At 49.9% G+C, this 21,983-nt stretch overlaps 7 protein-coding genes across 7 annotated transcripts; 2 read left to right on the top strand and 5 right to left on the bottom strand.

Moving 5' to 3' along the window:
- Positions 1–1,547: 1,547 nt before the first annotated feature.
- A1O9_12062 (uncharacterized protein) lies at positions 1,548–2,630 on the bottom strand (the record flags this gene model as incomplete). Its single annotated transcript, XM_013399208.1, has 1 exon — positions 1,548–2,630. The coding sequence occupies one exon, from the start codon at positions 2,628–2,630 to the stop codon at positions 1,548–1,550; it is 1,083 nt and encodes a 360-aa protein (XP_013254662.1).
- Positions 2,631–2,856: 226 nt separating this feature from the next.
- Positions 2,857–5,326, bottom strand: A1O9_12061 (uncharacterized protein; the record flags this gene model as incomplete). The annotated part of the gene is made up of 5 exons (XM_013399207.1): positions 2,857–3,283; positions 3,359–3,935; positions 4,248–4,419; positions 4,480–4,836; positions 4,892–5,326. Coding segments are annotated over 5 exons (1,968 nt in total), but the record flags the coding sequence as incomplete, so codon positions are not given.
- A 3,511-nt stretch (positions 5,327–8,837) lies between these two features.
- A1O9_12060 (uncharacterized protein) lies at positions 8,838–11,367 on the bottom strand (the record flags this gene model as incomplete). The annotated part of the gene is made up of 2 exons (XM_013399206.1): positions 8,838–10,796; positions 10,849–11,367. 2 exons carry the CDS (start codon positions 11,365–11,367, stop codon positions 8,838–8,840), a joined length of 2,478 nt encoding a protein of 825 aa, XP_013254660.1.
- A 694-nt stretch (positions 11,368–12,061) lies between these two features.
- Positions 12,062–13,096, bottom strand: A1O9_12059 (uncharacterized protein; the record flags this gene model as incomplete). Its single annotated transcript, XM_013399205.1, has 4 exons — positions 12,062–12,247; positions 12,298–12,351; positions 12,401–12,850; positions 12,905–13,096. 4 exons carry the CDS (start codon positions 13,094–13,096, stop codon positions 12,062–12,064), a joined length of 882 nt encoding a protein of 293 aa, XP_013254659.1.
- Positions 13,097–13,801: 705 nt separating this feature from the next.
- On the top strand, positions 13,802–16,200 carry A1O9_12058 (eukaryotic translation initiation factor 3 subunit B; the record flags this gene model as incomplete). The annotated part of the gene is made up of 4 exons (XM_013399204.1): positions 13,802–13,924; positions 13,974–14,119; positions 14,170–15,709; positions 15,775–16,200. 4 exons carry the CDS (start codon positions 13,802–13,804, stop codon positions 16,198–16,200), a joined length of 2,235 nt encoding a protein of 744 aa, XP_013254658.1.
- Positions 16,201–17,343: 1,143 nt separating this feature from the next.
- On the bottom strand, positions 17,344–18,756 carry A1O9_12057 (uncharacterized protein; the record flags this gene model as incomplete). Its single annotated transcript, XM_013399203.1, has 2 exons — positions 17,344–18,618; positions 18,670–18,756. 2 exons carry the CDS (start codon positions 18,754–18,756, stop codon positions 17,344–17,346), a joined length of 1,362 nt encoding a protein of 453 aa, XP_013254657.1.
- Positions 18,757–20,285: 1,529 nt separating this feature from the next.
- A1O9_12056 (uncharacterized protein) lies at positions 20,286–21,776 on the top strand (the record flags this gene model as incomplete). Its single annotated transcript, XM_013399202.1, has 2 exons — positions 20,286–20,408; positions 20,457–21,776. 2 exons carry the CDS (start codon positions 20,286–20,288, stop codon positions 21,774–21,776), a joined length of 1,443 nt encoding a protein of 480 aa, XP_013254656.1.
- Positions 21,777–21,983: the final 207 nt, after the last annotated feature.

Below are 21,983 nucleotides of genomic sequence, written 5' to 3'. Positions count from 1 at the left end.
AACCATAGATGAGCCATAGTCAAAGTTATGCGCCCTTTGCTGGTATTGTTCGTATGGCCCGGGATGTAGACTACCAGGGTTCCTTCACTAGATTGCTTGTGAAACAAAGAATGAAGGTACCAGATGGGTCAAAGCATAATGAATAGAGGATGTTTAGAGGGACTGAACACATAGGACCTGGTCAATATGGAGGTGTCACCCCTGCCAGACCATTGGTTCCAACGTAATGTCACTTTGTACCCTTTGTATTAAGTCGAAGGTTGTTTTTACTTGGTGTCGACCTCTGTATCATCTTCATCTTTTGAATAATATTACCCATAGCGAGGTAATCATCTACATCGGTTAACACTAGGATTCTCCTCCAGCCGATTCTTGAACATATAAAGAGTGCCGGTGTTGTTGTCCGGTGGTGAGAAAAAGCTAGTGCTGGGTATCGGACTTTGCAGCGGCCTCATCCTTTCCTCCAATTTGCCTATGACGAGATAGTCACCTGGTTTGGCAACACTAGCATTCTCCTGCAGCAATTTCCTGATAGCTTGGAGGTCCATGACGTTGTGTTTCCTCGGTGGCGAGAAGCTCGTTCATGTCACCCACGGGTTTGGCACATGTTCGCCGTCAGCAATGCGGCTCTGGAGTGCAGCTGAATCGAGTCGCGCTGTGTCCGGCCTTAGCTAATGGCTGTTGGAGTGGCCAAAGCTAAGAAGGTCGTCATGCTTCTGGAAGAAGCGGAGCCATGACTGAACGATGTCGTGGCGAGCTTCAAAGCGCCGTCGACCCAGCATTTCTTGCTTCCGGTGGTCTTCCTCCTGCTGGTCCAATGCTTCATGCTTAGATCGAGTCGCACTGTGGGCTCCCCTTCAAACTAGTCTTGGCGCAGCCTCGTCTGGGTGTCACTGTTTTCTATTTGTACACCATACATGCCATTCCCCTTTCTTCTCGCCCTCCCACCTAGTCTAGTACCGTAGGTTTGGGTTTCCAGACTAGCCGTCACAAGGCTATGTGTTCCACTGTCAATTTATAGTGCTATCAATGGTTACTTTCCTTGATGAGAGGTCAATATCCCTCTGGGGATCGCCAAATTGACTTGCCCCTGGCATTTCTTGATAGAAACTTGGACATCTTAGCTTATGGTCGTCAGGACCCCGGCCGTGATAAAGAGGCGTATCATGCAGAGACTGAGTAAGGGCTAAACAAGCCTCAGGATAGTGTCAACGGGCACCGTAATTTCGTTTAATGGGATGAGTTAGATTTGGAAGAGAGGTGCTAGCCTAATTACGAGGGTGCAAACTATATCATATCGCTGGATGGTATAGCATTTAACGTAGTACTCTTCATCGTGTGCACCATTGGGTCGAAAATCCAAATGCTTAACTATTATGGTGGTTCTCCCAACGCGAGACTCATACGCCAATTTGCAAGTCTTCTCACTGGGCACTGTTGCAAAAATGAAAGGCTGTCTTATTCCTGCCACTTGTTGTTCAGTCTTGAGCACAGCAAAAAGTCAATTCCATCCCATCAGGCCCTTCCAAAGATTGTGATCCGCAAACTTAGTACCCTTCTACCTGTTCCCTCTGCACCGTGCCATCACCCCAGTTAGCTTTCGCCCGGCTCAGAAGGTCCATGATGTCGGCTAAGTCCTTCTTGTATTTCGGCTTGTCAGCCAGTGCCTCGATAAAAATGATATCCGGGCTGGCAAGTTCGAGTACTCGTCTATGTTCGTCGCTCTTCTTGTCTATGTGCGGCCTGTGCCACTGCACAGTTGGGTCGGCTCCATAATTAAGGAAAACTTTCACGGTAAGAATCCACTGTTCCAAGAAGTAATCCTCAGTACCAGGATCCCCTTCGTAGTAGTCATCCTGGAGTAGGCCCGTCCATGCGGTCCAACCGTGCTCTGACGCTATAGCTGCGTTCGACTCCGCATCTCGACAGTTAGGGTCAGCACCTTTTCGAAGTAGCATCCTGGAAATCCCCGGTTTGGGGTATTCTTGCCTGGTACGGTCTATTCCCTGCCACTGCACTAGCATGAACCGCGTCGCCCGTAGAAGCAAAGACTGTAGCTGAGATGGAGTAATCTCCTTGCGTTTAATCTTTGCTTCCACGTATACCTCGAAGTCAAATAAGATGGCCAAATCCAAGAAGCTCCTGAACTTCAAACTGGCTGAGAGTGGATGTGATTCCTCATCTGGGATCAAAAAGAATTCAATCCAGCTTACATTTGCAATCTGAGATGATCTATATGTCTCTGGGAGCTCGTTTTTCCAATCCCTAGTGAGTTGAATGCCAGCGTTATCTAGCTCGTCAACGAGCTCCACGAAGTGGTCGAAGCAGTCGCGGGGCGGTGTTGAGGACATTGCGTATGTGATTGCAGCGTCAAGAAGCTCGCAGCCGCGTGGAGGAGTCTCAGGCCAGTATGGTATCCCATCGTTGAGTCCAGGATGGTCATCAAAAATATCCAGATCTTCTGGAACATCTGGAATAATGGCGGCTTCTCTGCAGCATTTTAGACGGCGAACTAAGCCGCTCAACATGGCAAGGTCCAAGTCCGATTGGCGAACGAAACCGGCACAGCTGTAGAAGATTTTATCCCACAAATAGTATCTGGACATAAACTCTTTGGCAGTTTGATGCATAAATTGCACATTCTCCGTCCCTTCTAGGAGTCCGCCGCATCGGCTCTTGAGGCGGCGTTGTAGATCTATCCACCAGGGCCGCAATTCCTCCCAGCTTTTAAGCAGGACTTTTTCATTTAGAGCCCTCAACTGCTGCCTGTTGTCTGCTTCGAGGTGTCCTGGTTCCGCTAAGAACAGAGTTATAAGATCGAGGACCCTCGAGGCGATCGTTTTCCCAGCTCATGACAAGTTGAAATAGTCTCTTCGCTTCTGACAGATACTTCCGGTCGATGGTTCGCATCATGTGCATATAGAGGCCATCTTCTCCACCAAGCCTAGCAGGAAGAATATTGAGAGAGTTCATGAGTTCCTCCTTGGAATCGCCATCGGCACTTCCTTTAACCAGCATGTCAACGACAATGCGTACCCAGAGGAATACCCCACGCGACTTTTCGGTTATTGAGAACACAAAATCCGGGCGATCCATGAGGTATGAAGCCTCCTCTGTTAGACGAACCTCACAATACTGGGCAATAGAGTTTGCGGTATGCTCATGAACCTGAAGTCTGGGGAAGTTTCGGAATCCTTGTTCAAACATGCCCAATTCCCTACTGGAAATGCAAACCTTCACGTTGCCACGGTTCTTGAACCGGCGAAGAAAATGCACAATCTCCCTGTATCCGTCGGTGATCCAAGTGCTTTGGCCCCAGGCTTCATCTTCATTGGTGCCATCATATATCAAGTCCAACTCCTTTTCGGTGTATTCATCCATTCGATCGATCATTCGTTGTTCATCTAGACCGTCCAAGAAAAAACATACCTTAGCATCTTGGAGATGGTCTAACATCGAGATAAATGAGCCGCTAAGAGTTTTCCAGGAAATGAAACCCTGTGAAAGTGGCAGCGTGCTCTCAAAGAATTGGCCAAAGACCTTAGGGATTAGGTCGCGTCGAGTACTTAGTACTTGATGTAGAATGCTTCGGAGCATTCCTTCCCTGGATTTCTGATCTACGTCGCCTCGTTCAAAGAAGAAGTAACCTGCTAGTATCAAAGCTTTTCCATCAGCCCATATAGAGAGCTCCTCTTTGGTCGTGTTATCCTGGTATATATACTTCATCAGAGTAGACTTGCCACAACCAGCTTTGCCACTGATCCAGAAAAAGGTATCGTTGCCTTTAAGCCACGATGAAAATTGAGACGGCTGGGAAGATGCCCAGTTGGTGGTCGATTGGGGACTTAATATCCAGGAGCAGGTCTGTGCATATCCCTCGTCGATGGCTCCCTCGCGATTGCAGACCGTCGAGTATTTTAGAACTTTCAATATATCTACTAATTCTCAGCGGCAGTCAAGATGAGGTGAAGCGAATTCAAGGGAGCACGATTTTTGAGACTCGAATCTATCGTTCCTTGAAAAATGGTCAGTTTATCATATGGAAAAGACTAAGATTTGACATAAATCCGTGGCAAGAAATTTTGGGTTTGAAAAGCTGCTCTTAGAAAATTTCTAGTAGTATGATCTTTTCATGACATACGGTATAATTGTAACTTAGACGATCACTCTCCATTAGGAAGGTGAAGGTCGTCAAACTTGGAATCTGTCATTTGCCTAAATCAAAGAAAGTTCGTTGCGTAGCATACCTTGTTGAATCTCTGGTTCTTGGACACTACGGATGTCTTCAATGTGTCCAAGAGTCCTTTTGTATCCTTCATCGCCCTTGGATGCGAACTTCACCATATTCATGTGATTCGCGTGGATCGCATCTCGGCGAACGTTGAATCCATCGTAGCAAGCTGAGGCTTCTTCGACAATCTATTATCAATTTTTAGCAGAGGCTTGAAACCAAATCATATTCTTCTTGACCATTCATACCAAGCCTAGCCCTGTTGGGAGCTCCTCCCTGATGCAGACAATATTCAAGCTGCGTGATATCGTGGTAAATTGGTCTCGCTGATTCTCGAGGATGTGGGAATCTGGTTTCAATGTCTGGAGGAGCTGATTGTTTGGTTGACGAAAGGAAAGCTTGGCAACATTTGCCACCACCTCTCCAAGAGCCTCCTGGCTGCTTCCGCGGTGTGGCGTCCCGAGAAATATCACACCAATGGTACTAGCATATATCTCGCCAAGAGACAAATGTCTTCTGTGGTTCTTGTACGCCGCTGACTTAATCAGAGCTTCTTTCACAACTAGGCCTCCGAGACTGTGGCAGATAAATAAGATAGGCCTAGTCTGTCAACCTCCATTAGCAGCAGCGCTTTCTGCAAAGTATAATAGAAAGACATACAATTCCTCTGCGCAACCTCGCCAGGTCATTGAGCAAGGTCTCAGCGTGGCCGAAGATGCTCTCCTGGCTAGCATAAGTAAAGGCATTCGCAAAGCTAGCATCATAGCCCCAAGTAACAATTCGGGCATTTTTCAAATCGTCCTGGAGCAAGTCCCGGGGCCAGAAGGTGTCTCCGCACGACCAAGTTTCCAATCGAGAGCCTCGAAATCCATGTACAAAAACGAGATCAGTTCCGTTGGCGTTTCCTTCGCAGCTGTCAGCGAAACATAGCGGCCCAACACCATCACGCGCTGATGTCTCTGGAGCGTCCCCCTCTTCCTCATCCTCTTCCTCGCTCTCGTCTTCGTACTTGCGTTTGTGCTTGTGCTTGCTCTTGTCCCCGACCGGATCGCTGTCCTTGTTCTTTCCGAAGGTTCGGCCGAAGAATTGTTGCATGGTGCTACTCTGCAAAGATCAGCAGCCCGGAGACACAATGCAATGGTATATCAAGCCTGAGATGCACAAAGGGTATTGGCGTAATGTCTTCGCTCTTGGATTGTCGGGTGTCGAGAGGGTGGAGACACATCGATTGTCTGCGCAAGTCAGGCAGCCACGAACACGCGATTTGGTGAAACCGTGCCGCGAATCATTGGTTGCGTCGACCCGGAATGACGCGATGACGCGATGAGCGACGCGCCATGTCACGGACCCAGTTCAGGGCGCACCAGGATGCCCACATAGGCCACTTTTAGGCACAAAACTAGGCACCTGGGCATTGGTTGACACCTGTGGCATGTCAGATGCCACTTGGAGAACCATCGGATTAGTGCTAGCGCAGCCTTGTCCTTGGCGGTACTTTTGTCCAGAAAGTCGTAAGCGAGCCAAGCGAACGAGCCTGGGCCTTCCTGAACATGTAAAAGGCCCCGAATGGCGAGCGTAGAGGCCATGTTAAGGACCCCCTTGGTGGGCTGAGGGCTTTGCTTAGGGTGCAAAGTTGTACTCTTAGGGTGCTTGCCTAGTCCCTACTCTGGGAAAGCCGAGTTGAGTAATACTCGTACTAGCATTTAGCATATTCTATTGCTAAAGAGTAGACCTTGCTCGTGATACTGCCAAGGCACCTCTATCTGTTGGTAGTCACTTCTTTGACTGGAAAAGGATGAATCAAAATCTCCATTTTATTGTTATCGAGCCCCGTTGCTGCCATTCGAGGTGGCTGTCGTTGAGCGATGATGCTGTGATATCCAATTCAAGGCTCATGAATACTCTCATAGTACATAGTATTTCCTCAATCTTAATGACCAAAGTAGCTCACTACTTTTTATTTTCTTGACATTTCTCCAAGGCCCAAAGGACATGGGGGTGGTGGGAAGCTCAAAATGAGCTTTTCCCTTGTTCGAGGATTTCTAGAGATCCAGTGGCAGCAGTAGATGGAACAGCACTTGCCCAACTTGCTTGGTTGAACTCTGTTGTTGGTCTCGCGGTAAAAAGTCTCTTCTGCATAAAGTTATTTCTCTCCGACCAAATCGCACCGTACCCTTCGTCCGGGTGGGTTCCCATGAATTATGTAGTGTTCGCCTCGCTGATTGAGTAGGGAACTATATGGGCTGCTTTTCTAGTTGATGCTTCGAATTCTTTCCCAGAAACAGGACACCATATCTTATTCGTGTGGAATTTGGGCGGCTTGTATAGGATCTCGCAGCTTCGTAAGCTTAGTGGCCCACCACTTACGCTTGGGTGAGTTTGGCACAGCTCAATTGACCTTGCACGCCGTACTTTTCCGAGGCCACCTAGGTCCGTCTGTACCTGCTTGAGGTCACCATATGTCTGCCAACTTTGATGCACCGAGATCTCTGTGATCCGCTTGCTGATTAATCTCCGGGCCGTATGAATAGCTGTGTGAACCTCGAATATGTTACGTGTATGACATGAGGGTCGAGTTATCGGGTTTAGATGTTTTGTGTTGCTCTCGGCCTCCTGCACTCTCCTTTGACGACATGCTTGATTTTAGGCAGCTTCAGCCGCTGATTGTGCCGAGTATAGTTCGCATTCAAAAAATTTGTCGCAGTCTGGGCATATTGCTGGACCATGCAGCATAGGAGATGATACTGCATCGGAGATTTCGTTAGAAAAACTAATACATGAGAGTGAGTATGAATGCGACCTATTGACCTCCACCGTTGAAATAGAGTAAACAGGCACATCGTTGCCAGGTGAAGAAGAGACCAGCTGTCTTCAGCTTCGGTTTGTAATACCATCATTCAGCAGAGCTGTAGCTGAACTTGTAGCCGAGAAATAATGAGGCTGAGGTCATTGCGAGCCACTTGGTCATCTTCAAATCGATCCTTTGAGTTTACAATCAAGTAACACTTGTGATCAATACTGCACGCAGCCATTTCGCAGAAACAAAGACCCCAAGGGAAGGTGATTGATGGGGATTTTTGTTGTGTAAAAGTGCGAAACATTGGGTCGGGGTGAGTGCGGCTGAGGATGTCGTGAGTGAATCACGCGTCTTTGCTATTATTCAATCGGGTCTGGGGCTACTTCCTTCGTTATGATTTTGTTGGACTCCTCAGGGATTTAATGTTACAGTCTTCTCTCGGACTGACATGTGCATGGTTGCACCCGATCTTCTGACTCCTCTTCGGTTTTCTTGAAGAACGCCCCATTCGAAGTAGAAGGGACAGTTCGGCGTCACCCCGGTCGAACTGGGAAGTTGGAGGAATCAATGTAAGCATTGATCTCAGGGCTTCCTTAAAGCCAAGCCTGCTTTGTAGCGAGCTTAGTCAGGAGAGCTTCCTTGAATGAGACCAGTAGTATCTTCACCGTCGCGACCGCGCCGTTGTGTAGCTGTACTATACTAGAGGTGTGTCCATGGTGGCGGTATTTTACGATGCGGTAGCAAGCATGGAAACCAAACGGGCTGGTTTGTCCATCTTCCATTCTGTAGGTGAACGCGCATTGCTCGTCTGAGTCTTCTCTCGAAATGGGCTAAGCCAACATTGCCAACGTGTTAGAACGTGAAGCTGGAGTCCATGATGTATCTGATTCAATGGCACTGTGTGTTTCTGGAGCCTTTAGAATTCCACAGGGTGGGTAAGCCGGTATTGCTGATGAGGTTCGTAACCATCCCAGTGATCTTTGATGCCCGGAAGGATTGATTTGGTTTGGTAAGAACATTCTCGTGACCATATGTACACCGTAATGGTGTACATGTCAAGGGTAAGGAACAAGGATGAGTATCGTTGACAAGGCGCAAGTTCAAAGGACAAGATCAGTTGAGGTGAAAGTCCAAGTAGTTTTCTGCAATTTGCGCGCCAACAAATATTTCTCTGCGAGCCGGATTGTCCTCCTTGAGGTTTTCAGTACAAGCGAATGCATTTAAAGGGATGCAGCGAGACGTCGGAATGAGGAGAAAGGGGAAGCAGTCTTCGTCTGTGAGAGACGTGTCAAGTGGAAGTGGAAGAATGTTGGACGGATTGAGATGCTCGATGCAGGAGGATGATGCACTCAGATGTCGAACGATGACAAGAACGGCAGAACGGGAGGAAAGTAGCCGATATATATAGGAAAGAGAGTGGCAGAGGGAGCGGAAGGCCTTGAACTGATCGAGATGTCTAATGCGAGAAGATGCAGATAGAATTCGAACTGTGAGAAGAAGAACAGGGCAGCAGCCCACATTTATAGGGAAGAGGACCATCGGGAAATTTTGGTGGTGGGAGCCCTGGCATGACTCACTTGGGGAAACGAAGGGATAGAGCGAAATGTGTCTCGAGAAATTCATCGTGTGGGAATGCAAAGTGATTCTTGTCTTGCATCATGTAGATACACTGATCGAATTGCTATCTACCTAGTCAGTGATTTCAACAGCCATTAACTAAGGAAGGGGTGACATCAGATCCCATGGGTCATGTTGATGGGGTAAATTGCGTCAATTCGCCTCGCTGTTTTGAGATGATACAGGAACTCTTCATCCAAAGTGAAATAGCGTTTCGCCCTTCTTCGCCTTCTTTCCTTTCTTCTTCAGAACTCCGCTTTCACCTCCTTGGTCCATAGTCACAGCACTTCCACCCCCAACAACACTCGCTACCGCTGCGGCTGCTTGAGCTGGTGTCGGTGTCAAACCGCCATTGCCCCAGGGCGTTTGTGCGGGTGTGCTGGTCCCTGATCCGGAAGGGGAATTTCTGCTTGAGCCCAACCAACGGACTGAACCACGTGTATTGAATCCTGCCATCATTGTATTTGGCTTAGCTGCAGCGGGAAGAGAGGGAAAGTTGTCTGCGGATTGTCTCAGCGGTGGCTGGCGCGCAGCAATACGATTAGAAGTCGGTGCTGTTGTGCTAGGCCTGGAAGAACTGATACTGGTGGATGTTACAGTTGGTGCTGATGTCATGCTCCAAGGAGCTGCTGCTGGTCCCTTCCGTGAACCACCATTGGCAGCGCCCAGAGCAGGGAATGGATCGCGACTTGTACCGCTTGCGAGAGCATTGCCCCACGAGCCCTGTCGAGACACTGCAGACCGTGATGATTGAGCTGTGCTTTTCTTCAATGTCAGTACTCGGCGACCACCTGACCCGCTTGCACCACCACCAGTGACTCCGGGCAACGTGCCACTTGGGCCAGGGAGGCTAGGATAATCTTCATTGATACTGCGCCAACTGTTCCAGGCTCCAAGAAGAGATTGCCGTTTCGTCTCGTCCTCATACAGGTCAGCTAGCTCACGGACGAGCTTGCCTAATTCGGTGCTTGGGCTATCAAAGAGAGAGAATACCCCATCGATCAAGTCGTTGGCCGAGATTGTCCCACTTCGGTACGCAGAGACGTGAGTTCGAAACTGAGAGAGCTTGGTCTTGTCATTGTTTAGTAAAGACGTTGCTCGTGAGGTGACAGCTTGGTGCCGAACAGCTCGCGCTTGTTCTTGTGGTGTTAAATTTGCAGGGGCTATGGCTGCTGCCTCAAGTGAGACGTTCTCGACTGGTGGTAGTTGTTGCGATTGCTGAGAAGGCGCTGGTTGTGGCCGTGGAGCGGGATTAGATTGTGTGAGCTGACCCCCAAAGTTCCTGCTAGATACGGATTGGGCGCTTTGAATGGCCATTTGTCTTTGGTAAGCGAGCTCAGCCCGACTGAGATTTTGAGCAGTTGACATGGGCAAAGGTTCAGCATTAGGATCACGTCCCCTCCCAGTCCCCCGATCTCGTCTCCCACCACGAGGTTCTGGCTGGTAGGGTGTCCTCAAGTCAAAGCCCGATAGATTGACCAGCCTTGCATCTCTCCTAGCATCTTTCGATAGCCCATTGGGGTGTTCTGAAAGTTGATGTGCTTTCAGATCCATCTCGGATTCGAAGACGTTCGTCTTGTTTGCTTGACATTCGGCGTCCAAGCAGACGAAATGGGCCTGAGCGAAGTGCTTTTCGAGTTCTTGATAATTGAGGTAATATTGCGGATTACGTCCACCATTCCTCCTGTCACAGATATGACATCTCTCATGCTTCTCCCGACAGTGATTATAGAGTTCGTCGTCGCCATAAAATCTTTGCTTGCAAAATTCGCATTCGGGGTGACCTTTGAAGCCTGATTGATCAATTGCACCCGGGTCATCGTCACCATGTTTCTCGTGTCTCCGTAACTCGCCGAAGGTGAATAATTCGTGTTCATGGGTGAAGACCTTCTTATTCCTGGTGCAAAGATCACACATGACCTTGCCATGTTTGGATTTCACGTGGCGATGCAAGTCAGGCCATCCAAGACAAGCAACGTCACAGTCTCTGTCGGGACAATTGTACCTCAAAAGGAGAATCGTGTCTTCAAGGATGATGTCCTTCTCATATTTGATTCCCAAGTTCTCGTCAATTTTGACAAATTCGGAGTCGTTGAAATCTTGGAATCGTTTCTCAGCATTGTCGGTAAATATTACAAACGGAGACTCTGTCTGGACTTTGTGTAAATTATATATAGGTGAAATGCGCTGAAGCAAGACTTACTCTGCAATGTGCACAAGCGCGAGTCTTGTACAAAGCCCTCAATCTTAGCGAACAGATATGACAGGTTTGGTGGTTGCAAGGAGCAATTGAGACATGCTCAATAGGACTGGCACAGATGAAGCAGATTTCCACTTCCTCGGCAGCTGCGTCAGCTCCTTGTCCTTCTCCTTGCAATTGAGGGGCTTTTGATTCGCCTTCAGGTTTTGAGGCAGCTTCGGTCAGGCGAGCACCGAAGCCGCCTCCAGGTGTCCTTCCAGAGCTACCGTCGGTAGATGCTTGAACGGGAATTGTTCTTGCAGAGGCAGCAGGGTCTCTCGGTTGACCCCGCCCCCGCCCTCGTCCTCTGCCGCCTCTTTGACCACGGGATGCTTTAGCTCCAGTGTCCTGTCTGTTGCTTTCGGGAGAATTCTGGGAGCCGCTTCGGTTTCTGTTTGAGCGGCCACGACCTGGCTGTCCGCCGCGGGGGGTTGTGGGCGTGTTGGCTGTGTTAGCAGTCGCAGTGGCAGGAGAGTCGGCCATGGTATATATGTAGATAGGAGGAGTCGACGGAACAGTGGAGAGCTGCTGTTGTGAGAGGGGGAATGCAGGACTGCCCGGGTGGTGTGGTGGTGTGGTGTTGTTGGTAGTAGAAGTCGTGGTGGTGGGCGAGAAATTAGTAGCAATGACTTCACCAGGGAAATTGCCAGGGCTCTAGTTAAGTAGTGGGGGTCCTCCTCACTGCTTGCAATTTGTAAGACTCGAGTATTCAAGAATAGGAAACTCAGTGGGCTCAGAACATGGCTCCTGTACTCCGTAGAGCATCTTATGTCATTTGATATAACGAGGCTGTGTTCGATGGAAGCCACTTTGCCATGAGTCACTGTGCTGCTTCTCTAAACGGTATCTGGAGGAAGCACCAATTTCCATTAGGCGTTAGTCAGCAAGGCTGTCCCGGCAAGGCTGTCCCTCCTGAGACACAGCCTGCCACTCCGTCACTACACCACTAGTACTACTGGCATCATCGTTTGATGGGTCCTAGAATCTCTGCGGATAGTATGTCCCTCCTTCTTCAACCCAGGTCAAGTTCCAATCTGTAGATGAAACTCATCACAGCAATATCTGGAATACGCCAGTTCGACGCCAAATGCGTCGAGGCTACCACTGGGCACCAAACGGCTCTAATCAAGATTTCCTGCGCCAATATGCTCTTCCTAACTCTCTCATTCGGATATCATCATTCGTCAGGATTGTACATTTGCTGGGAGATGAGCTTGGTCATGGTAAACATATGAACCTTGTCTTGCCGAAACACTTCGCGCATCTTGTCATCGCAGATAATGTAGCGCTTATCGTTGGGATCTTGAAGTCCATTTGCTTTGATATGTTTCCATATCCTTTGAGTCGTTTGAGGTCGAGATAACTATTTTCCAGGTCAGTATTTGTGTTTAACCACTAATCCGACCAACTGACCTGCGTTTCGCCGTCAAAAAGATTGGATAGAGCTGGAGATAAATTCAGTGGTTTCTAGTAATCCTTAGTCAAACTCCCTGGCCCCAGCACGAAATTGGCTTACATGGAATCCTGTATTTCTCCTCGGCTTCTCAGACCTGTTGCCACCTTCGTCCAAGTCCGAGTCGTCTGACCCGGTCACTCGCGGTTTCTTGGCCTTTTTTCTCTTCTTGACTGGTGCTACCTTTCGACTTGCACCGCCTCGAGTAGGTCGGGCCAACCTTTCTTCCTCCGCTTGTAGCTTGGCCGCAAGGGCCGCATCTGCATCAACGCTTGCCTTGCGCTTCTTTTTGGGCGGGACTGTGTCAACAACATCTGAGAGATCCTCACTCCCAGCCTCACGCTTAGCGGGTGAACTCGAGACCGAGGGTTGGGCGTGATGAACACCGTTGGTCTTGGGAAGCGGGTCTGCGGGCTCGACCGAAGGCACCACAGACGTGTCCATGTCGCCATCGCCGTTGCTCTTAGCGTTGATGATGTCGAATCGCTCGCCGATCAAGTCCTTGATAGCGGCCTATAAAGCGAGTAAACATGAGTATAAACAAAGGTGTCTTTCGGAATATATTACCTTCTGCGGGGTTATGTCATATTCGATGCGATCTTGAATACCTTTCAAGATACTCTTTCTCGTAATTGTTGTAAGATCGGCATTCTCGAGAATTGAGTCGATAATGCTGACGTACTTTGCGCGGATTTCAGAGGGAACTGGTATATAGTTGGTCAACCAGCAGCGACTGGGGAAAGAGCACGTACGTGACATGTCGGGCAGACTGGGCCCGAGGTTGCGCTGAGTTGAAGATATGCAATGTTGCGCTGAAAGGCTGGATGGCTGGAAGAATTGAAAAGTGATCAGGTGAGGATCAACAGGCGGGCCATACAATGCATCAAGGGCACTGATGGCCGACCGGGCGGTTGAGAGGCCAATGTGAGCTGGATTTAGTGGGTGTGGAGAGTTGTACAGGCTCTGCAAGAAGCCAATGGATCTACTAAGAGGACAGATTATGAGGGAGAACTGAAGGGGACGTGCATGCGACAAGAGCAGAGGCAGAGGAATTCAGGTGGCTTGGGGAAATCCGCAGGTGTGAAGCCGAAGCGGGATGGGATACGCGGTGCGCTGCGAGCCTGCGATGCGCTCGCTTGTTGCTTTTCGATTCTTGGGGAAAGCCAACGGCTCCTAGTAGGACTAGTGATGATACTATAAGTAGCAGGTTTACCGAGATGTGGAAATTTGTGACCATGTGATCCGGCTGTTCTCAGTCATTTATAGTCACGTGACCCTTGCATTTGACTCGTGCTGAGCCTCTTGGCAACCACAACTTGCACCCGCACTGCAAACTGCGCACTCCGCCACCAAAGTTGTATCACTGGAATTTCTCGAGGCCAGCCCGACAGCCTTCAACGTCGCTTTCGAACTTACAGATCAATACCCCACTGTCAACTGTTCGGAACACCTATAGCCGCAATCATGGCGCCCGGCTTTGATCAACTTTCCGACCATGATTACCAAGATGAGGAAGATAATATCGACTTTAGCGACTTGAAGGAACGCTATGATGTGCGCATGGAAGAAGGCCTGGATACCTTTGTGGTATGTCGATGCCCTTGAGAATCTCATAAAGTTTTGCTGATAGCCACAGGTTATCGATGGCCTCCCAATCGTCAATCAAGATCAAAAGCCAAAACTCGTCAAATTCCTCCTGAAAAGACTAAACACCGTCGGCAGAATAAAGGATGGCGAAGAGTCCATTTTTATGCCTATGAGTGACGCAGGCAATTCTGAAGGGTATACTCATCCCTCCCCTTACGTTTTATGCCTCTCTAAGTCATATTCAGCTTTGCCTTCGTCGAATATCAAACCCCCGAGCAAGCAGTTGCCGCTACAAAACAGCTCCATGGAACTGCCCTTGACAAGAAGCACACCCTTGCCGTCAACAAACTCACTGATATTGAGAAGTATGGACGAGAAGGAAGAATAGACGAACAGTATGTTCCTCCAGAGATCGAACCTTTCGCCGACAAAGAACACCTTCGATCATGGCTGTTTGACCCCGGTGCCCGCGATCAATTCGCTATGTTCCGAGGAGACAACGTCGGCGTATTTTGGAACAATAAGAGAGATAACCCCGAACCTATTGTCGACCGCAAACACTGGACACAGCTATTCGTATCCTGGTCACCACTAGGGACATATTTGGCATCAGTTCATCAGCAGGGAGTTCAGTTATGGGGCGGAGCTTCTTTTAAGAGAATCAAGCAATTCCCTCATCCTTTTGTCAGTCTGATTGAATTCTCCCCAGGTGAGAAGTTCTTGACAACGTGGTCTAATCAACCTATCGTTGTGGAGGAAGGAAAAGGTCCTCTCACTATTGACGAGGAAGGAAAGCACATTGTCATTTGGGATATTGAGACCGGCAAACCCCTTCGATCTTTTGTCGCCCACGATCTCGCTCCCGCTGCCGGTTCAGATGGTGGAGTGGTCCCTCCTAAGGCGAAAGTCCAATGGCCTGCCTTCAAATGGTCCGCCGATGAGAAATACGTCGCAAGAATGAAACCTGGTGAGAGTATCTCTGTCTACGAAACACCCCGGATGAACCTACTCGACAAGACATCCGTCAAAGTCGACGGATTGGTGGACTTTGAATGGGCCCCAGCCACCACTCAGCGTGAGGGTGTCAAGACATACGAACAGCTTCTCTGCTTCTGGACTCCCGAGATTGGTTCAAATCCCGCCAAAGTGACCTTGATGTCATTCCCTACGAAAGAGGTTGTGAGGACCCGAAATCTTTTCAACGTCACAGATGCAAAGCTGCACTGGCAATCCGAGGCCAAATTTATCTGTGTCAAGGTCGATAGGCATTCAAAGTCCAAGAAGTCGCTGGCAACAAATCTAGAAATCTTTCGCATCAAAGAGAAGGGTGTCCCCGTCGAAGTCGTCGACAGTCTCAAAGACACAGTCATCAACTTCGCCTGGGAACCCAAAGGTGACCGATTCGTGCTCATTACGACTGGTGAAGCGGTTGCAGGCAGCAATGTTCTACCCAAGACGGCAGTCTCCTTCTTTGCACCCGAGAAAGTCAAAGGTGCAGGTACTGGTGCATTCAAACATGTCCGAACTTTTGACAAGAAGAACAGCAACGGCATTTACTGGTCGCCGCGTGGTCGATTTGTGGTAGTTGCAACTGTGAGCGTACAGCAGCACTCAGATATCGACTTCTATGATCTAGACTACGAGGGTGACAAGCCAGAAAGCGATGCCGCCCTAGCTGCAAATCTGATGCTCATGAATACCGAAGATCACTATGGCATGACCGACGTAGATTGGGACCCCACTGGACGATATGTTACTACTAGTGCTAGTGTATGGACGCATCAGGTATGTTCCTCCATTCATGATATTCTTGGCTGCTCATGAGTACAAAATGCTGACCAGAAATCAAGATGGAAAACGGCTTCAGGCTCTGGACATTCTACGGGCAACTCCTCTCGGAAAACCCCATCGAGAAATTCAAGCAACTCCTCTGGCGGCCGCGACCAGCCACCGTGCTCAGCAAAGAAGAACAACGGACTGTCCGACGCAACCTGCGCGAGTACAGCAAGGAGTTCGACGAGCTGGACAAGGAGCTCGAGGAAGGCGCTAACGCCGCGGTCATCGAGGCCCGCCGCCGCCTCTACCAGGAATGGTACAGCTGGGTGCGCGAGGAGAAGGAGCGCCTGAAGGAGGAACGCGAGGAACTCGGCCTACCGGACCCTGACGAAGAACTCAAATTACAGCGCACACGCAGCGTCGGCGACGCCGAGGGCGAGAAGGTCGTTGAGGAAGTCGTCGAGGAGGTCATCGAAGAGACGGAGGAGATCGTCTCGTAGTTTGTTGCTGTTGAAAGAAGAGACGAAATCGACGCGACGGACTTGATGCCTTACTCCACACATCCTAGCCGAACAGGTCTTTTCCCACCCAGCTCCCTGTCCGCTTGTCTAGGTGCGCCATAGCATCCTAGACAAGCAACGACGCGTGATTCTCCATTCTGCTCTAGCTAGCTGCAGGACGATTCTCTAAACTGGAACATTATCAGAGAGACTGGGAGAGTTGGTGTCGTGGCGGTGCATTCCAAATCCAAAAGCAAGGTGAATGCACTATTCTTCCCAAGACATATCATACATTTTTCGAATCCATAGATATTCTAACGAGTCGCCTCCCTCCGGGTCTGTGTTGTTGCATGTAGCCGGCCCGCATGGAGCACCAGCGTGTCTGTCGCGTCCCCAGTGTAGAGGGTGGTGGGCGTGGGATCTTCCATCGCGCGCACGTCGGCAGCGGACCCGTGGAACGAGATGCTCATTCTCCCAGATCCTGAACACGACACAAGTTGCAGCCAGAAGATTATTTCGATTGGAAATGAATGAGCCAAATAATTGGAACCTAGGTCTCGCAAATCGTAGCCGGTGGAGTGCGTGTTCTCCCGTCATCGAATTATCCGAAGGGTTCTTCTGGCCGAGAGATGGAATAAAAATAAGTCTCATAGTTCCTGGTCTTGACAGCCCCGCTTTCGCAAAACACCGCACTCCTTACTGCACACGAGTGCCACAATCCACGCCATCATAGTCGACATTCCGAGTTCTACTCAGGAATTTACGGCAGTTAATTCAATATGATGAAGTGTGATAGAACCATTGAAATTCATTCCTGCTCGGAACTCCAACGCTAATAGAAAACCATACAGGCTGGATTGTTATGCGTACGTCCACATCTGCTGGCATGGAGCACCTTGAGGGAGACATCTGTTCATCAAACCTGCCTGAGTATGAGCCCGCAGACCGAGAATCAACACCCTACGCAATACAATCTCCCATATCGAATTCCAGGAAACTAAACGACGCCACCATCAAAGACGAAACCATAATTCGTGCTGCACCCTCCAGGAACAACTTTTGTTTGACACTTTCAACTTCACGATAATTGAAGCCGACCAGAAAATCTCCAGGTGGCCTGCATGATCTCGAGGCAATGTTACTTCAATTCTCATCTTCTCCTCTCATGCCCTCCTCGACGTCTCTCAATTGGTCTAGATTGACTCTGCACTCTTCCATCTTTCTCGACCAATAGAATAGTTCTTCGCTGATGGCAGCGTGTCTCTTGCTGCTAAGAGGGGCTTCAATTCCGTCGTATGTCTCCCACGCGATGCCGTGCTTCCGCTTTGCCTCCTCGAATTGATCGGTTAACAGCTTCTTGACGTTAGCCAGAGCATGCCAAGGGGAGATCTTCGGGCGGATCGTAGGGTCATCAAGCATTGCAGATTTCATCAACTGCGTGATTTGGACGGTGAAATCTTGTTCCTTTGCTGACTTGGATGCCTGTCTGCCTGAGGTTGTGTTAATGTGGGTTGATTTGCGACTGGCATGTGTGACGTGTTTAGTCTTTTTAGACCCAGTGAGGCGCAGACAGACTTCACAGTTTTGGACGTGTTCAGGGTCATGGCGATGTAGAACAGTCTGGGCGCCCTTAGAAATACCCTGTGCTTGACTTTGGCTAACAGTGATATCTGGGAGAATGTATGCAGAGGTCATGTTCTCGTCCAGATCCAAATGTCGGCGGCGTCTGGACGTGTTAGAAGCTGCAGTTGGGTCTTCTACTACACTGTTTTCTGTATCGTTGACCGTGGGCTTCTTGTGTGCTTGAGACTTGTTTGGACTATTGCCCGTAGTTCCACTGGTCCAGCGTTTGTCAGGAGTCGGAGAAAGGGGTCCATTGATTTCGACTGGTGACAATACCCGTGCATCGTCTGAGATTGTTGTCTTACCGGCCTGCTTGGTATCTGCGCCAAAGCGCTTGCTCGACACCTTCCTTGCCGGGGATCTCTGAGGGGTTTCTATCGACCGACTCAGATCGAACAGTTCCTCTTCCTGTTGATGAGAAGAGATACGAGTCGTCTTCTTGGTCCGAGTCGTTTCTTTTACAGAGGCTGCTCTAAGCAACCTAAGTTCTAGCAGTGCCTCGTCGCGTTCCCGTGTCAGCGAATTGATGGTCTGTATGGCTTCGTTGAGGTCGCGTTGAAGAGTACGAAGAGATGCTACTATCTGTTTCTCATCGGCGGGAATGGAGTAGTGGACCTGAACATCTGGCAAGGAGCCTTGGTCTGCAACAATTTGGGATGTATTGGGAATATTGGCGGGAAGGATGAACGACTGGCTTTGATTGTGAGATCTGATTGATGCTGCTTTGCTAAAGCGAGTGGACTTCTTATGAGCACGATCGGAATGCGGAGATGTTGAACCCGGTGTATACATGACCTTGGGAAATGGTTAGCCAGATAACAGACCAACAGCATACGGGTGTTTTACTTGATAAGTGCCAACGAAGGCGTCGGCGGAATGAATGCTGGAGTAGTTTGTTCCCCCCGTGCCACTGTCAAATCTTGAGGGGGCCATGGTGTCGAGTACGATGTCACCTACAGAATACTGGGCGATCAATGAGTGTGGGAAACAATCCACGAAGTCAGCTGCAACAGCGAGTGTCGAGAAATGTTTATTATGGACGGCTGAAATTGGTTAGCGCGGAGACCATTGAGCAGGAGCGCGGAACGGAATTTGAAGATAATCCGCGGCATCTTGGCAGGCACCACACCAGATCACGTGAAGGTTTTCTCAACCCCTGCGATTTGGTATCTTGGGCGCCTCGAAGCAGACAGTACATAGTGAACCAGGCTTCCCAGGCATCATTGCTTTTATTCTGCCAGTCTTGAATTTATCTTGGAAACATCGCCTACAACATGTGATGACCTAGGTGGGTACTCCCTACATTGAGTGGTCCAACTGCGCCAGAAGATACACTTATGCACCAACCTATAAAAAGAGCGCCCTACATGCAGCATGAACAAATAGGCGCTTCGTTTGGCGGCAGGGCGTGGAGACTCGCACTGATGGTCAAGAAGCTGGCGTAAGCCTTGCGCTCGTTGCCGCCCACCGCCAAAGCCAATGTTTGTGAGGTTTCGCCCGGTGGCCACTCACCAATCTGGACACGCCTGCATTGAACAGAACATGCATCCGATGTTAGAGAAGAATGCGACCTGTTACACACATACCTCTGCCTGTGCTCTGTATGTACAATCGCAAAGACGAGCCACTTCTGGCGATGACGTCATAGATCAGGCACGGACACTCTCTGCTTGAATCTACAATTTACCGAATACCATATGGGCTTCTCGTCCACCCCCAGGACGGCAATGGACACACCAGGTGGCTCCGTGATGGGTGGCATCATCACTACATACATACTTCATATACACTATTGCCATATCGGCATGTTTTCTGCAAGATTGCATGGGCCTCTTCCACACAGCATATTTGAGAAAGCTGTCTGCCCATCCAGGCAATGCCCAACCACAGCCCAGCGGCTAAATGAGAAGGGCACTGATTACCCGATCAGCCAGCAAAAAGACCCTGGTTCGTGTCTCAGCAAGTTTTTGGTTGATGCCTTGCACGAGCCAGCGTTGGGAGCTGGCGTCTGTCACCCGCTCCCGCTCCTCGTTCCTAGGCCCTCGCCCACATTCCGAGTGGCTCACGCTCTAGGCTCTGGGCTCTGGGGGCTGACGTCCGCAGCCCAGCTCAGCGCAGCGAACATCCACGACACTTCGTTACTCCCGTAAGCCTTAAGATCCGATTCTCAGCCAGGCCACCCTCCACAAAGGCGTCCTACATAGCTGCACTCACTTCCATTTAATCAATTATATCAGCCATCTGGCAATCTGTTGTACATAGCGGTCTCAGAAACCCACAAAGTATTGTCTCGCCATCACCACCACCACTCATCACCACCGAGAAATTCTCTACCTAAAAGCTCCTACCTAGTCTTCGAGGGCGGCGCCTTTATTCGCTCAACTCAACTAATTCGTCTCCTCCCCCTGGCGAATTCCTCAAATGTCCTCGTAGTAAGGACGCCGCACATTTTCAGACAAGTCATGGCAGTCACTCCGGCCATTATTGGGCGCGGCAAGCCCACACACTACTACTCTGTATCTCAGCTGCAAAGACGACAGCAAGGAGGCTCCTCCAGTTTTGGCGGCAGCGCTGTTACTATCGCTGTAAGTCGTCATTCGCAGTCTCTAGTAGTCCTTTTCTAATTCCAACAGATCATATCAGTTGTTATTGTGGTCATCACGGGCTCCGTGGTCTTCTATTCGTTCCTTCGGAGATGGAGAACCCAGGGTAAAAGTCCAAAGTATATTCCATCCCAGTTCCTGAAAAGGAAATGGCAGACCTGGCAGCCTGGAGGCAAGTACTCCCAAGTCCGAAATCGAGATTTATCCGCAAACACTTCCTACAATCGTGGCGGTGAGACAGCCGGGGCCACCATTGATCGAAATGCGAGTGTGAGAAGTACAATCACCTTACCCGCTTATTCCCGAGCTCCGAAAGACACTGAGCAAGTCATTGGCCGGGAGGGTGAAAGGGGCGGCATGGACACCGTGGTCGAGTTTCCAGAGACTCAAGAAGCAGAAGAAACCCGCCGAGAAGATCAAATGGAGTCTCTATATCAGATTCGGCTTGCCCGACGTCGAGAGATCGCGGAACGAGAAGAAAGAAGACGCGAGCGGAGAGAAGCTCGTGACCGAGGAGACACTGCGAGATTAGAAGAACTAAGAAGAGAATCTCGTCAACGAGCTGGCGAGAGTGCTACCTCGTTAAATGGCGGTGTCAGCGTTTCAGCCGCTACCCTCATCGCCGAACATCAGTCTAGAGGACGAGAAAGGAGAGTGTCTAGTGTTGCATACGGCTCTCTTGGAGAAGTACGACATGACGGCACCAGACTCCGAGCCAACAGTAATGATTCTGAACGGGGCGGTCTCCTCAGCGGAGCGGCACCTATGGGCGAAGAAGGAGGCCGACCTCGTCTTGGCTCCGATGCCACATCCTTTACACATCTATCACGACCCCATACACGAGAGGCATCTATCAGTGATATGAGCATATCGAGTGCGGGGTCAGACCTAGAGCACATGGCACAGGCAACACCAGTCTCGACACAACCAGGCGGCGGATCTAGACCTCAAACCTCTATGAGCGGCGGTCCGGATAGCGGAACCAGTAACTCATCCCCCACGGCCAACAGATTCACTCCCGACGAAAGCACGGGTTCTGAAGACATTGGCGAATCTCGAATTCCCCACGCCGAGTTAGACGAGGCCAATCGCCCTCCTGACTACGAGTTCCTGGAATGGGGCGATGCACCATCTTACGAGGTCGCCGTGGCCCGTCGCGCTGCCAGCAACGCCAGCCGTGCCGCCGGCGCGCTGAATCGTGTCCCTAGTAGTGGTGCACCTCAATTGCCCCAACTGAATCTCCCCAGCATCAGCGTGTCAGATGCCACAGCCCCGAATACGCCTATCAGTCCGGTGGTCGATAATACGAACCCAGCGAGCCAGAGTCACACCTCCACCGGGCAGCGCTGATACAATCTGTGTGACTGCCTACACAATGTACAAGTAAAGAAGAATATACCTTTCCCAAAAGTTTACGAGCAGATAAGACCAGTGGAAGAGGGCATTGGATCAGTGCTTCTAGCACATGTTGCTGGGTCACAAACAAACCCAAGCTGAATTCGTGGCGAGATACCAACATGAGCTCCTCAACCCTACGATGAACGAAAGTACGATGTG

The sequence above is a fragment of the Exophiala aquamarina genome (assembly GCF_000709125.1).
Source record: "Exophiala aquamarina CBS 119918 chromosome Unknown aczIA-supercont1.20, whole genome shotgun sequence".
Taxonomy (NCBI): Eukaryota; Fungi; Ascomycota; class Eurotiomycetes; order Chaetothyriales; family Herpotrichiellaceae; genus Exophiala; species Exophiala aquamarina.
Note: the sequence above shows the minus strand (reverse complement) of the source record. Positions and strands in the feature narration are given on the sequence as shown.